We start from the raw sequence: 14,705 nt of genomic DNA, 5'->3' as shown, positions 1-14,705 counted from the left end.
TTGACAAAGATATATAAATGTCCAACCAAGGATGCAAATTAAAACCACAGGAGATAATGCTATGCATCCAACAATATACAGTTTATTTAAAATTTAAATGACTGATAATGCCAAATATTCACAAGGATATGGAAGTTTCTGGAACTGTTCTACATTGTCAGTTATGATAGTTACTTTGAGAAAATGTCAGGTAGTTTCTTACAAAACTAAATAAATGATGAAACCCTATGATCCAGCAATTTTACTCCTAGAACTTTACCCAAGAGATATGAAAACACATATCATTATTTATAATGACCAAAATTTTCCAACATCCTGGTTTCTATCAATAGAAGAGTGAATAAAACTCTGTTACATCCAAACAATAAAAAACTAGAGGAAAATTACTAAGATATATAACATGAGTAAGTCTCAAAAATCTCTCAGGAGTAAAATTGCTGGATCATAGGGTATCATCATGTATTTAGTTTTGTGAGAAACTACCTGACATTTTCTCAAAGTAACTATCATAACTGACAATGTGGAACAGTTCCAGAAGCTTCCATATCCTTGATTTACATAAAAGACTCGACTGTAAGATTCTGTCTAGTTCCAAAGCAGGCAAAACCAAGTTCTATAAAAGCCGAAATAATCCATGGTAGGAGTATTGAGAGCAGTGGTTTCCTCCGAAGGAATGAGGGTGGGGATTTACTGGAAAGGGACTTAGGGCCTGTTGGTGATGGTGGTTGATAGATTGGATAGATTAGTGTTTGGCTTCCAAAGGTGTACACATTTGTGAGAACTCACCTGATGGTACCCTTGAGATCTGTCCATTTCATTATATGTAAAATTTACCGCAAAATTTAAAAAAAAATCTGTCAATGTTAAACTCTAGGTAATGGCAGAAGTACTGGGAATGCAGGCAGAAGTGTATCCATGTCCACCACTTTTTGAAATGCATCCTAACTGCGTTGATGATGGAGAGAGGGACAGAAACTACATAATAAAGTATAATAAATGTTAATTGTAGAATCTAGATTGTGGGTATCCCTGTAAAATCGGCTGAACTTTTGGAAATGTTTGAGTTTTTCATAATAAAATGGGGGTGGGGAAGGATCATTGTGGTCCAATCCTGCAGTGTACACATGTCCCTGTACTATTTACCCCTTATGCTCCTATCCCAGTGGGCTAAAGAGAGGCATTGGGGAGTCAATAACGGAGCCAAGGAACGCATCGGGGCTTCTAATGAAGTCGCCGGAGCTATTTATTCGCTTGGTTCTACTAAACAGGACTGGAAGCCCTTCTCTCTGTGTTCCTACTTGAGAATACTGGTAGGTGGATTCCCCTGGGAGCACACTCTGGGAATACGGAAAAATTCGACTCAACTCGCAGGTGCCCACGTATCCACTCCTTCTTGCATCCATATTCAGTCCCACGCGCCCGGGGCGGGTGACTCTGGGGGGGGGCGGTGTGTGGCTGGGTTCACGCGTGGGGGCGAGATGTGTCGGAAGAGGACCGAGCGCCCTCTCCTGGCTCCGGAGGGACCCACGCAGGCCGCCTAAGCACCCGACCCGCCTCCCCAGCACTGGCTCCCGGGATCTGTGCACCGGGTGGGAGCGCTGCAGCCCCGAGGTTGGCCCGCCGAGCGCCGCGAGCCTGCCGGCGGAGACCAACCCAAGAGGCGGCCCTCGCGGCCAGGAGGCGGGCGACAGGGTGGAGTCGCTTCGGCTGGCAGCCGCGCGGCTCCACCTGTTGCGGTGTCGGAGCACGCTCGCTAGGAAAGGCCGAGCTGCACTCGGCAGGGCAGGGCCAAGGAGGAAACCCCGGGACAATCCTGACAGAGCGGTACAGAGGGAGGTGAGACTGAGCGCAGCCGCGGCGCCCACACCTGCTACGAGGGGTGGTGCCTGGGAGGGGGCCCCGCGGTCTGCTGGCGAGCCTTGCTGTGGATCTGCATGGAGTAGCGGGAGCACCTGCGCGAAGCCCCTGCCTCCCTCCCCCAAGAACTACGAGCTGAGACAGCCAAGACCCGGTGGGCGAAAGGGAACTCTTTGGGATCTCCTGGTCGCTGTCCTTGAGGGGCCGCCAGCTCTCTGGAGAGCTGGCCTGGCCAAGCCAACAGGTGCGTGCAGAGAACACCCCGGCGCAGGACCCAGAGGCCAAGGACACGCCGGCTGGGGAGATGCTCCTAACTTCCTTATTCCTCCCTTTCTGGTCTCTCTCCAGCCGATCCACCTGCTGGATGCCACGCTGCGTGGGGGTCGGGCGGGAGGTTCAAGCCTGCAGATGCCACTCTGCACAGTCCCTCAGTTCGTGCGCCTGCCCTGGACGGGTATCCAGCTTCTAAGCCCAGGCAGTCGGGTCGGTGACTCGGGGGGCAAGAGGCTTGGCGCGACAGGGCGACTAGGACGCACCACTGCGGATCCGACTGGGTGGGCAACTCCAAAGCCAGTAGACACCCCACCACCCGCTTCGTAGGCATCGGCGGCTTAAGAAGTGAGGTCGGAGGGACAAAGACCCGAGGGCTCCGCTGACCTACCTACTACCTCTCTGGACTCCGACCTCCGATTCCCGGGAAGTTCAAGTCCTCTCCAGTTTGCCGTGAAGACGCGCCACGCCCCCTCCCCAGTCTGGGCCCAGCGGGGACCCCGAGGTGAAACCCCTCGCCCGCGTCATCGTGCCAAGCCTCAAAGGGCTCTGCGCTCGGACTCTCGAGTCGTCAGTGTTAAGGAGAACTCCAAGGCCGGCAGGAAACGGCGGCGACAAAGCGGATTCGAAACCAGGACGTGGGGAGCTGGTGCCGCAGAAGCGGCGGAGGCGCTGTGGGAGCGCCCGGCGGTCATGGGTGAGCCAACCGCGGGGCGTCCGGGAGCGGGCTGAGTGCCCGCCGAGCCGCGACCTCCCCGGGCTGCGGACCAGAGCCCGCCTGCGCCCAGGGCGGTCTGGCACGGGGCTGTCCCGGGGGCCCGGCCATGGCCGGCCGGGGTTGCAGCTGTGGTCCCGGCCACTTGAATGAGGACAACGCGCGCTTCCTGCTGCTCGCCGCGCTCATCCTGCTCTACCTCTTGGGGGGCGCCGCCGTCTTCTCCGCGCTGGAGCTGGCGCACGAGCGTCAAGCCAAGCAGCGCTGGGAAGAGCGCCTGGCCAACTTCAGCCGCGGCCACAACCTCAGCCGCGAGGAGGTGCGCGGCTTCCTCCGCCACTACGAGGAAGCCACCAGGGCCGGCATCCGCATGGACAACGTCCGTCCGCGCTGGGACTTCACCGGCGCCTTCTACTTCGTGGGCACCGTTGTGTCCACCATAGGTAAGTGAGCGGGGGGCCTCTAGGGGTCCCCACGGGTCCCCACTCCCCTCTGCCCCCGCTGAGCAGGACTGAGCCTTTCAGCCTTCCATTCATCTCGGGGCGCCCCGCCCGCTCCACCAGGTGAGCTGTGGCCTGATCCACAGGTGATGGTGCGGAGCCGCCTCGACTCTTATTAGAAATTCAGTCTGTCCCCTCCCCAGACCTCCTGACTCAAAGCCGCAGGTTAATCCGCCCCTGGGGATTTGAATGATCCTTAAATTGGAGCAGCTCTGCTGCAGGAGATTTTTGGATCTGGTTAAGGAGGCAGGACTTGAGTTCCTGGAACTTTGAGGAGAAAGCTTTCAAATAGAGACAGGAACCTATGAACGTGTACTGAGTAAGGACTTCACAAGCCACTGGTCAGAGGAGAGGCCCGAACTTAAGAATTGACTCTGGCCATGACTTTAAATTTACAAAGAGAAACCCAGATAGAATTCCAGATTGAATGTAAGGGACAGAGGTTTGATAAATGTTCAAAGGACAGAGGGTGTTCAGGGAGGGACGGGAATAAGTGACCCTTGGGCTGAACCAGTAGGCATGATTTGGGTTTGCATGGTGGAGCAGACGGGAATTGTATTCAGGGGTTCCATGAGCTGGTGGCTCTGGGGTAGTGGAAGGAAGGTGGGAAGGTCTGCTGGCTAATGGGTGGAGAAGGAGGTCTTTTCTGCTACTCTGGGCACTAGAACTTATCTGGAGGCAGTTGGGAACCATGGAGAATCTTGAGCAAGGGTGTGGCATGGCTACTTTCAGCTGTGCAGTTACACCCCAGCCTCAGGAAGCAATGGGGGGCGGTCTTTGTACCACCCTCCTAAAAATGCATGATCCAGAAGGTTGGGGGAGGTGCTGTGGAAATTCTGAGAAGAGGGTTGGAGCAGGGAAAGAGTTTTGAAAGACTAGATAGAGAGAAAGGAAGTGGCTTGCAGCTGCCAGAACACCAGGACAGCAAAAGGGCTCATGCTGGCAGCAGCACAGGGTGTGCACACTTTGTGATCTGCAGCTAGGTCCCCTTGCTCTCTAAAGGGCCTGTCGGTGAAGCAGGTGACAAGGTGAACCTCCTTGAGCCTCCCACACAGCCTCATGGCAGTAGACATTCTGCCAGGGGTACATTCTGCACAGAGTACAGAAGAGATCAGCCTCCATCCTGATTAGTCAAGAAAGACTTCCCAAGGTCAGTCCTGGAACCCGGGGTTCAGCGACTGAGTGGGAGGCAAGGCAGAGGGGATCAGCATGACTGGGAACACACAGGCCATATCTGAAGAGCTTTGTGATAAAGAAACCAGATCATGACCCCCTTCCCATCCTGGTGGCCCTGCCCATTAGCAGCCCTGACAGCACCATGGTAACTGGGTGTCTGGCAGGAAAACTCTCAGGGAATTGTCCATGTGACTAGAAGCCTAGGGCCCTGCAGGGGATGGCCCGGGGAGTATGTCCTTCCCCAGCTTGTATCCTCTGCTGGACTTTCTTAGCAGTGTTCTATGAGTCCCTCATGACATCACTTCCCATGTCTCTGAAAACCAGTTTCAGAATTTCTACATATGGGACACTTGGCAGTGAACAGACTGATTTGGAGGTGTCACTTTGAAACTTACCTTGAATCTGCTGTGTTTGCATAGCAAGTTCAGGTTTCAGTTAGATTGAATGATATTTGGGGTGGCTTGGTGTGAGATTAGGGGGCTGAATCCTCCCCACCATCATAAACCGTATGTTGGTGCTTCCCATGGACATGGAGGTAGGAGGAGCGTGCCTGTGCATGGGCTAGTGAACCTGGATACCATAGGCACAGGGAAGGCCATGGGCAGGGGACATGTAGGAACGTAGGCTTTGAGCTGAAAATATGATAAAGTAGCTGGTGAAGCAGGATGAGACCTGCACACAGAACCTGCAGCGGAGCCTCTGTAACTTGGGAAAGTTCCTTAACCCTTCTGAGTCTTGTGCTTCTCATCAAAGGTGTCTAGGAAGTGCCCACCTTAGAATCTGGAACTATGTAACTGTTGGGTGAATCAGTCCTGCTTCCTTCTCTCCTTGTAAGTCTGCAATGAGTCTGGGATGAGAACAATGAACTCCTGTAAGGAAACTTAAAAAATACAAAGCATTCTGAGTACGGGGGTGCACTCCTGTAATCCCAGCTACTCAGGAGGCTGAGGCAGGAGGATCATGAGTTTGAGGTCAGCCTCAGCAATTTAGCAAGACCCTGTTTCAAAATTAAAAAGAGCTGAGATTGTAGCTCAGCAATAGAGTGCTTGCCTGGAACGCCTAAGGGTTCAATGCCTACGACTACAAAAAAAAAAAAAAAAAAAGAAAGAAAAAAACAAGTCCAAAGTGTTCCATGGGTGGATTTATTTTGGTTTCTTATTTTTATAATATTTCTTTTAAAATTATTTTATTTATTGCTATTAAGACAACAGCTGTTCTTTATTAATCCAGTGAGAAGATACTTGTATACCCATGTTCACAATGGCATTATTCACAATAGCCAAAAGGTACAAGCAACCCAAATGTTCATCCATAGGTGTAGGATAAATGAAACGTGGTATAAACAATACAGTGGAATGTATTCAGCCATAAAAAGTTAAATTTCTGTGCAGTACAGATGGACCCTGAAAACAATTCTACTTGATGAAATAAGCCAGACATAGAAGGACACACATTGTCTGATTCCACTTGCGTGAGGTGCCTGGAATAGGAAAATTCACAAGAGACAGTAAAATAGAGGTTGCCAGGGGCAGAGAGAAGGTGAGAGGGAGCTTTGTTATTTAATAGGTAGATGAAACAGTTTTAGGTATAGATGGTGATGCTCATGCAACATTGTGAACGTGTTTAATGCTTTCAAATTGTGCACTTGCGTATGCATAAAATGATAAATCTGTATCATTTTTCACAATAAAAAGGGAAGCCAGAGCAGGATATTAAAACATGATGTAGGAGTGTTGATGGTAAAGGGTCGGTGACTGGCCTTGAAACGAGATTCAATTTCAAGTTCTCAAAGACATAGCTTAGCAGTATAACCTGTAAATGGTCTTCTGCAAATAGCTTTTTCCTGAAAGAGGCTTTACCTGGGATTGTGTTTCTGTGTTTACCTACTTGTTTATAACTGAGCACCTGGACATAAAGGATTCGAGGTACTTTGCATGTGAGATAGTCAGCAGGCACAAATTATGGTGCATTGGCCAGCCACCCCCAAAATCTTGATAGATGACAAAGTTTACTTCTGCCCGGCACAGAGTCCCCTTTGGACTCAGGTGGCTCCCTGGGGCCGTTGTCTCCTGCGTGGTCTCAGTGCTCCAGCTGCTTTTTTTTTTGCGGCTTCTCTTCATCGCCACCTGGTCCCAGGACTGACTGGGAAGGGAAAGGAAGGCTCAAGAATTGAGCACCACCAATGACGTGGCCACCACAAGTCATCTTTCCTCTTGTCTCCTTGGTCAGAGCAAGTCACATGGCCACACCAAACTTAAAGAGTCAAGCAGTGGGAGAGATCTGATACTGGTGGACAGAATGGATGATGCCTCCCATGCATCCCTACACACTGTTCTAGAAAGGATGCCAATAGACGTAAAACTCCAAGGAGGTGAGAAAAGATGAATGGGATGGGAAAATTAGCCCCATTTGCTGATACACAGGGACATATGGCAAAAGGACCTGTATCATTGCCAAACTGAACCCCAAATTTGGCTCTGAGTTTTTCCATTGTCAGAGAGGCGACAATGACCATTAAATGAGTCCCTTATCCAAGCTGGCTTCTTCAGTCTGGAATAAAAATTCCTCCTGCATCTTGTCATAAAGGGGCAAGATAATGTGGTGAGAGAGTTTCTCCACAGCTTAGCCAGAAGTATGAAAGAGAACTGTGGGCCGTACGTGGTGTGGCATCCCTCAGGACAAGTGCGATTAAACAAGAGCCCCTCTGCCAAAGCCCAGAGCTGCACAGAGCAAGTAGGCAGCTCTGGATGATCCCATTCAAGGCCATTTGAGTCCTCTCTGGTGGTCCCCAAGCTTTGAGTCTGGAAGAACCCACCTGGGAGAAATACGGTTAAGACACAGGTGCATGAGGCCTCCTTTTTCAGAGATGCTGGTGTGGTAGATGTGCACTTTCAGAAACTTCTTTGAAGGTGATTCTGTTGGGCAGGAGATTGAACAAGCACACCTGGAGGGACCTACATCTTTAGGCGTGTATGATAGGAGTGGGCATCGACTTGAAAACTGAGACCTTCCTCAAGGATCCTTGCTACTTAGAATGGCCTATTAACCAGATGCCTCAGCATCACCAAGAAGCTTATTAGACAGGGAGTCTCAGTTGGACCCCAGACCATTGGGATCAGAGTCTGCTCTTTAATGAAACAGCCGGCAAGTCCTGGGCACGTTCAAGGCTGGGAAGCCTGGAGCCTGGAGGGCTCTTACCTGTGGTGTTGCTGATGAGGGTAGGCACCCCTGGGACTTCAAACACAGACAAAGCGGGGCCAGGCTGGTCAGCAGGAGAGATTGCTCATCTGTTGCCTTGCTGGAGTTCCTCACCAGCTGGAAGCCAAGCACGCCCAGGGGCAATCAATCAAGTGTTATCCAGATGTGGGGATATGCTGGGCTTGAGCTTGGGCCACACAGCTTGTGGGGCCTGAGACACAGAGAGGCTTGGCCCTCCTTGTGGAGACCACTCAAGATGTGTGATCTGATTTTCAACAAGAGTTTTTATTCATTTTAGTTAAACAGAATCAATTCCACTGGTGCCCATTTGGGCCCGGCAGAGCTCATGGTAGCAGATTCCCGAGGGTCTTGTAGGGTCCCAGATCTAAGCTGGCAGGTGTGTGGCTTGGCCTGGTTCGTGTGTAGATGGATGGAGTACGAAACTGAATATTGCTTGGGGAATCATTTTTTCCCCACAAGGGAACAAGGCTGAGAAAAGAGTTTTTTCAAATCAAATGACATGAAGTCTAACCAATAAAATATTAGGAATTACTATTTTATAGTATCAAAATGATGTCAGCCGACATCAAAGATGAACGGCCATTCAGAAAGAATATAAACACCAATAAATGTCATACATGTGTCAAGATTGGAATCACACATTGAACGGGCACTTTACACTTTGTGAAATATCCATACACAAACCTTATGAGGTAGGTAGGCAAGTTGCCATTAATTCCATCTTGCAAAGGGAAACAGAGGTGCAGAAAACACCAATACCTTACTTAAATTGACAGAGTCAGAATTACAATCAAGTTTTGTTTCGTTCAGTGTCTGGTGGAAAAAATAAATGCATATTCGTTTTAGAAGACCAGTGGGTGTTTCAGTCTGTTTTCTACAGCTCATAACACAATATCACAGACTGGGTAAGTTATGGAGAAAAAAGATCTCTTCTGGCTCACATTTCTGGGTCCAGGTCAAGGTTTGAATCTGGTGACCATAGCCTTCTTGCTAGTCCCTAGATGATGCAAAGTAAGATGTGGTGAGGGACCCTGAGGGCATGTGTACATGTCTCTCTAATAAGGCCACCAGGATTCAGTCACGTAGGTCCCAACCTGCTGACTTTATGGATCCCTAATCACCCCAAAGGCCCCTGTCAACACGAAGTGAGATCGATCACATTCCCACACTCTGGAGCTCACAGCAGGGATTAAGCTCATCATGAGTTCCAGGAAACAAACCATAAAACCATGCCGAATGAAAAAATGTAAAAAAAGTAGGAAATCACCCCTATCCTGTCTCCCAACAAGAACCACCATTAATATTACAGTGTATCATATTATATTGCACATAAATGCTATTTTATTGACTGTACGACATGTCATTTTATGTGCCATTCAGAAAGAAAAGCTGCCAATTAAATTCTGACGTGCTAGCGGCTGTGAGGTACCTTTCAATTTCTGATATTAAAACCTTGAGGAAAAGTGTATCTTAAAGATGCTGAGATATGTCACATTGTGTGTCTCGTTGTTTTCCATGGAACCATTAACCCATGGACATAGTTTGATAAAAATGAATCTCATAATTTAAATGTCTTTAATTTGTACCAGAGTTGATTAATTTTAAATATTTATTCACAGTACTTTAAATATTTATTAAAATCATCCCCTCTTTAATCAACCGGCTCATTCTTTCCCCATTTTTCAATTGAGCAGAGGGATGTGGGTTAATTGATGCGACAGGTGGGCTTTGTATTTTAAGGATTTGCGCCTTTCATCCCAAGGCTAAATGTTTGTGCCATGCTTTCCGTCTTCGTTTTCTGTTCTGTGTCTACTACTGATCATTTAGAGGAGACATATTTTTCATTCCTCTGCAGTTTCATGTCTCAGTCTTTCCCTGCAGTGTCTGTGCTTAGAAAACCCAGAGGCTGTAAGAACGCAACTTTTGTTGGGTCCTTTCCTGGCTGGTCTGCACTTCCAGCCACAGTGGTAGCTTGAAAGCACTTTAATGTACTGTTTCAAGTGAGCAATAGAAGGTGCCTTTAGCTGGGCATCGATGCAGGGTCTGGAGAACGAGGGGACAGCGAGGCCCTTGGGGAGCGCGTTCTCTCGAGGCAGGGCGCCAGGGCCTTCTCTCTTGAGATTCCCCTTCTAAAATTTCCTGGGGAAGTTCAAGATCATTCCGAGAATCCTGGATTTGTTCCATGATTCCTTTTCTTTTTAGAACATTTCTGAGTCTGCTGCAAGTCACAGCCTCTCACTCTGTGTCCCGATCCTTGTCCTGTGTGTGCTCAACCGAGCCCACAGCATTAGGATCAATCGTGTGTCTGTCATAAAATAGAATGATTTTCTCTTTTTAACCCCTAGATTCCATCCTGTTTATGTTTTCTTTTGTGGCTTTCTCTATGAAGGAGGCATGGATCTGGTATGAATGTAACCCAAACAGTTCTTGGGTTTCTTTGGGGTCCTAAGAGTAGCTTTCTATTCAGAGGAGTGTGGTTAATAGGTAAAAGGAATGAAAGATACATATTTTTTTTGTTTTTTTTTTGCTTGCACCTTTAAAGAACCTTATAGAGTCAGGCACGGTGGTGCACACCTATAATCCCAGATACTCAGGAGGCTGAAGCAGGAGGATTGCAAGTTCAAAGCCAGCCTCAGCAACTTAGCAAGGACTTAAGCCATTAGACTCTATCTCAAAATAAATCCTAAAATGGGCTGGGGATGTGGCTCAGTGGTTAACTGCCTCTGGGTTTAATCTGTAATACCCAAACAAACAACAAAAAACCCGTATGGAGTCTCCAAATGATAACACAAAGGAACCGTCCCGCTTTCCTCCTCTCCCAGCCTCTCGTATCTCAACTCTGGGGCCTCCTGAACCTAAACCCCTTGCCAGTTTCTTCCTAGCTGTCAGCTCTCTGGTTTTTGTTTGTTTTCTGTCCTTGCTGGTGCCCTCTCCCTGATGTCTCTCCAGCTGGTATCAATATTGAAACAGCCTCCACAGTTTTATTATTCTCTCATTTTGTCTAATACCTGGGTTCCCAAAAGCACAGTGTAGTCTTAGGAGCTGACCAGCAGCAATTCTTTCCCCTCAGGAGGAAGGAGAGAAGAGGAAGGTATGATTACGATCCCCAGGATTAGGATGACTTTTGACATGGGGACCTTCTCAGCCTTTAGAGGACACTACCCAGGGCATGGTCCTGTGGAGGCGGGGAAAGGCCCATCCTGCTGCTGCTCTCCCCACCCCCACCCCTTGCCAGCCTCTGCCTCCTGTGGCTGCATTTATCTGAGACGCCCGGCATTTCACCACTGTTCTGAAATGCTGCACCTTTACACGCCCATCATGCCTTCCTCTGGCCAGGGAGCCTCGGGAGAAGCCTAGGCAACTGCCCAGGGTTTATGGTTCCCAACGTTTGATCAACCGCCTGCATCTCTCACTGAGCACATCTCCCTGGAAGGAAACTGTATGGTCAGCAAACCCCGGGGTCCGATCATGAAGGGAAATGAGTGCAATTCCAGGTGTAGGGCATTAGGGAGTAGTGGGGCCTGAGCCCTGGAGGCGTCATAATCTAACTTCAGAGCAACACTGGGCTGTCCAGACAAATCCAGGGAGCCCGGGGCCCCTGGTTGAAGCTTAGGTCACCTGTGAGCTCTAAGCCTTCTTGCCTGTGGGGTGAGAAGCACAGGGCACCCCAAGTCCGCTTGCTCTGTCACTGCATCTTGATCTCACAGTTCACGTATGTACCCATCTCCTCGCGCACCCACTTACCTCCTAAAGGAACAGGGACAGTTGTTTTCTCTTAACTCCTCCAAAGAATGCACATGGGTAGTCATCCTTAAGTTCACACTATGTCACTCTTCTTTCCTTTTACTTTCTTCCTGTATATTTTCTCAGGACTTTCAAGTTTATATTAATGTAGAAGAGCTGAGCTGTCCTCAAGAAGTTAGACATGGACAATATGTGTGATTTTTTTTTTTTGTGTGTGTGTGTGTGTATAGTAAATTTTATGAAACTTCTCAAATGCTCGCTGAGGGCTAAATCCAGGATACATCCTACAAGAAGCCCAGAGGGTAGGACCAGGAACAGCCTCCTGCTCAGCAGGGGTTCTGGGGCTCAGAGAGCTGCTGGGCATGTCTGCAGTTGCCCAGCCGGAAAGAGTGTGGGCTCCCCTCTGAGCTGACATGGAACCTTCATGCCCTCCTCCTCTTCCTTTGATGTCCTGGATGTGGAAGAATCACCAGTTAAACACGCCACCACCCCTCTCGGTCGTGGTCCTTAGGTGTCCTGCGGGGGGGTAAGCAGACAGAGACACTGTGGCTAGCAGCCTCCTGGGGACATTCGAGATCTCATAAGGTCTGCGTTTCCAGGGGCCAGGTTGGAGGAAGGCCCACCTCCCTCCCAGGAGACCAAGTGGACAGAGACGTGCCCCTTCCCCTTGCCAGGTTTCCTGGTCCTCTCAAAGTTGCAGCCTCCCTCCCATCTCCATGACGACTCGAGATACCTGCCCCCAGACCCTCACCTCCATGTTCAGACATGTAGGACCCCAGAGCCACTTCGGGCTTTGCCTGTTAGCTCTCGGCAGTTGGCACCAAGGTTCTCTGTCTTGGGTCTTCTTGTGGCATCAATCCTACTGATCAACCAGGGCAGTGATTTTCAAACTCTGTCCCCAGGAACCCATGGAAGTTCTCTGAGGTACTTTAAGGGCCCTTATTTATCCTCATTTATCCCCAAAAGCTCACGTGTGAGACAATGCAAGAATGTTTTGAGGTAAACGGAATGGGTTGAAAGAGTTTTAATGTAATCAGTGCATTATTCCCCTGATACGGATTAATTGGGGGGTACCATAGGCTGCTAGGGTGTGGCTGGAGGAGGTGGGTCACGGGGCTGTGCCTTTGGGGTTTGTATTTTATCTCTGTGGTGAGGAGAGCTCTCTCTCTGCTTCCTGGTGCTATGTCCTGACCTGCTTTCTTTCACCACACTCTTCTGCCATGATGTTCTGCCTCATCTTGGACCTAGAGAATGGAGTCAGCCACCCATGGACTGAGATCCCTGAAACTATGAGCCCCAAGAGCCTTCCTCTTGTAATTTCTTCTTATCAGGTCTTTTGGTCACAGCAGTGAAAAAGCTGACTCAAGCAACGGATCTTTATTGACTTGAACTCTTTTTGGAATGTAAATACCCTCATCTGACTAATTTTTCATAAATCCCAGTCCCCAGCATGGCTGACAAATATTCTCACCCATTCTGTTTAGCTCTGACTCTTCTCAAATGTTATTCCAAAAGGCTGCATTTCAAAAGGTTCTGTGAGGTTGGCTATATAATTATGCTTGGATTTATTGCTAAAATTATCACATAATGATTTGCCAGTGTGCCGGTTTCCTGGTTCCCTTGTTCATTTCTCGAGTGTTTTCTTTGTATCCTGTGCCTGTATCTATTTCAGCTGAGTTTCCTCTTGTGTTACAGAATTGGGGGGCTGGAGGGAACATCATTCCCAGCCGCACTGCAGACCTAGTAAACAAATGCAAAATAACATGCCCCGGTGTTTCATGGCGTATGAATTCAGGATCATTGCTTTTAGCACCGGCAAAACTTTGATTGTTAATAACTTTTTATTATCTTATTAGCGTCACCTTGCCAATTAGTATCACTCTTCATACTTTCTGTGTTTAAGCATAGACATTATTAAACATGTACATTGTGTTAGCAGATACTCGTTCCCCCTTGGACCCTCTCTTTAGTTATCATCTTTAGTGATTTTGAAGCCACCACTTGCCTCATTTTTATATTTTTATTTGTTAACACCTTTGGACAGTTCTCTTTGTAGGAGAGATCGGTGCATTTATTATTTGGTGCCATTTATATCTCCTTCTTCTTTGCCTCATCTGTTTTTCTTTGCACTGTTCTATTTCCATCCTGAGCTTTAGGTATTCTTTTTGACATTGTAAGTGTGATTAGAAGGAAATCTTATCTAAACTACCTGAGGATAAAAAAATCATTGCTACCACTGTTTTTCATGTTCCTAAATGAAACCGAGATGCCCTTCCTGGATAATAGTGAACCTTTTGTCTTTGAGGTCATGCCATTCCTCCCTCCCACCTCCTGCCTTCCAGACCCTTGTTACATCTTCTCTGGGAATGATGGTCTCACCCCTGGGTATCATCGTAGGTGATAAGGAAGAGCTGCCCTTTTTCTTCGGGGTTCTGGAAGACTTTTCCAATTTCTCCACCTTTATTTCTCACACCTTTGGACCTTTAGGCTTTGGTTGATCTTTTACTTAACATAGATTTTTCTCAAGCTTTGCTTTCAATCAGAAAGTAAAGAAAGTCAGCCCTCAGGAAATTGACTTTTCCTATGTGGTCTGAAAGCGATGCCCCGTTTAACAAGTGGAGTGGGAGAAAAGGGGAGACAAGAGCCACGTGGCTCCCTGCTTCCCAGAGCTCTGTGCCGGGCCTCAGCCCGCAGCCACCTGGAGGGCACTGAGGCCTTCAGTAGTGTTGCTCATTTTTGTCACCTAAGTAAAGTTTCTTTGTCTCAATAATAACGAGGAAAAGAGAGTGACAGACTTACCAGTGGCAGGTTGCATTGGGCTGATTGTAGCAAGACAACCCCCAAAACAAAACAAAACCAAACAAAAAACAATAACAATGGCTCAGAGGGTAGAATGGGCAGAGGCCCACAGTCTGGGACCGTGCAACAGTCCCTCAAGGCCACCAGCATCCCAGCCCTTCTGTCTTTCTGCAGTGGCAGACTCGGAAAGCAGGTCTCTCCCCTGTGCTCACAAGGTAGATCCAGGAATTGGGGCCACCATCAAGACAGGAAGGAAGAGGCAGAGGGCATGTGTCACCCAGCTGGACCCTTGAAGACGGCTTTCCTGGAAGTCTCAACTCCCATTGGATCTCATTAGGCTGAACTGGGTCACCTTGTCCCTCCTGTCCTCCATGTGCAGGAGAGCATTGCCACTGTGAACACAGGGTCATTTATGGAGGCAGAAG

The 14,705-nt window shown here is 48.6% G+C and overlaps 1 protein-coding gene across 1 annotated transcript in view; it reads left to right on the top strand.

Moving 5' to 3' along the window:
• Positions 1-2,951: 2,951 nt before the first annotated feature.
• Kcnk13 (potassium two pore domain channel subfamily K member 13) overlaps positions 2,952-14,705 on the top strand; it is a 90,435-nt gene continuing 78,681 nt past the window's right edge. Inside the window, exon 1 of the mRNA XM_076848027.2 lies at positions 2,952-3,285. Coding sequence (XP_076704142.2) covers positions 2,952-3,285 — 334 coding nt within the window. The remainder of the gene's footprint in view (positions 3,286-14,705) is intronic.

Source organism: Callospermophilus lateralis, chromosome 3 (assembly GCF_048772815.1).
Source record: "Callospermophilus lateralis isolate mCalLat2 chromosome 3, mCalLat2.hap1, whole genome shotgun sequence".
Classification (NCBI taxonomy): Eukaryota; Metazoa; Chordata; class Mammalia; order Rodentia; family Sciuridae; genus Callospermophilus; species Callospermophilus lateralis.
This window is presented reverse-complemented; position numbering and strand designations above follow the sequence as displayed.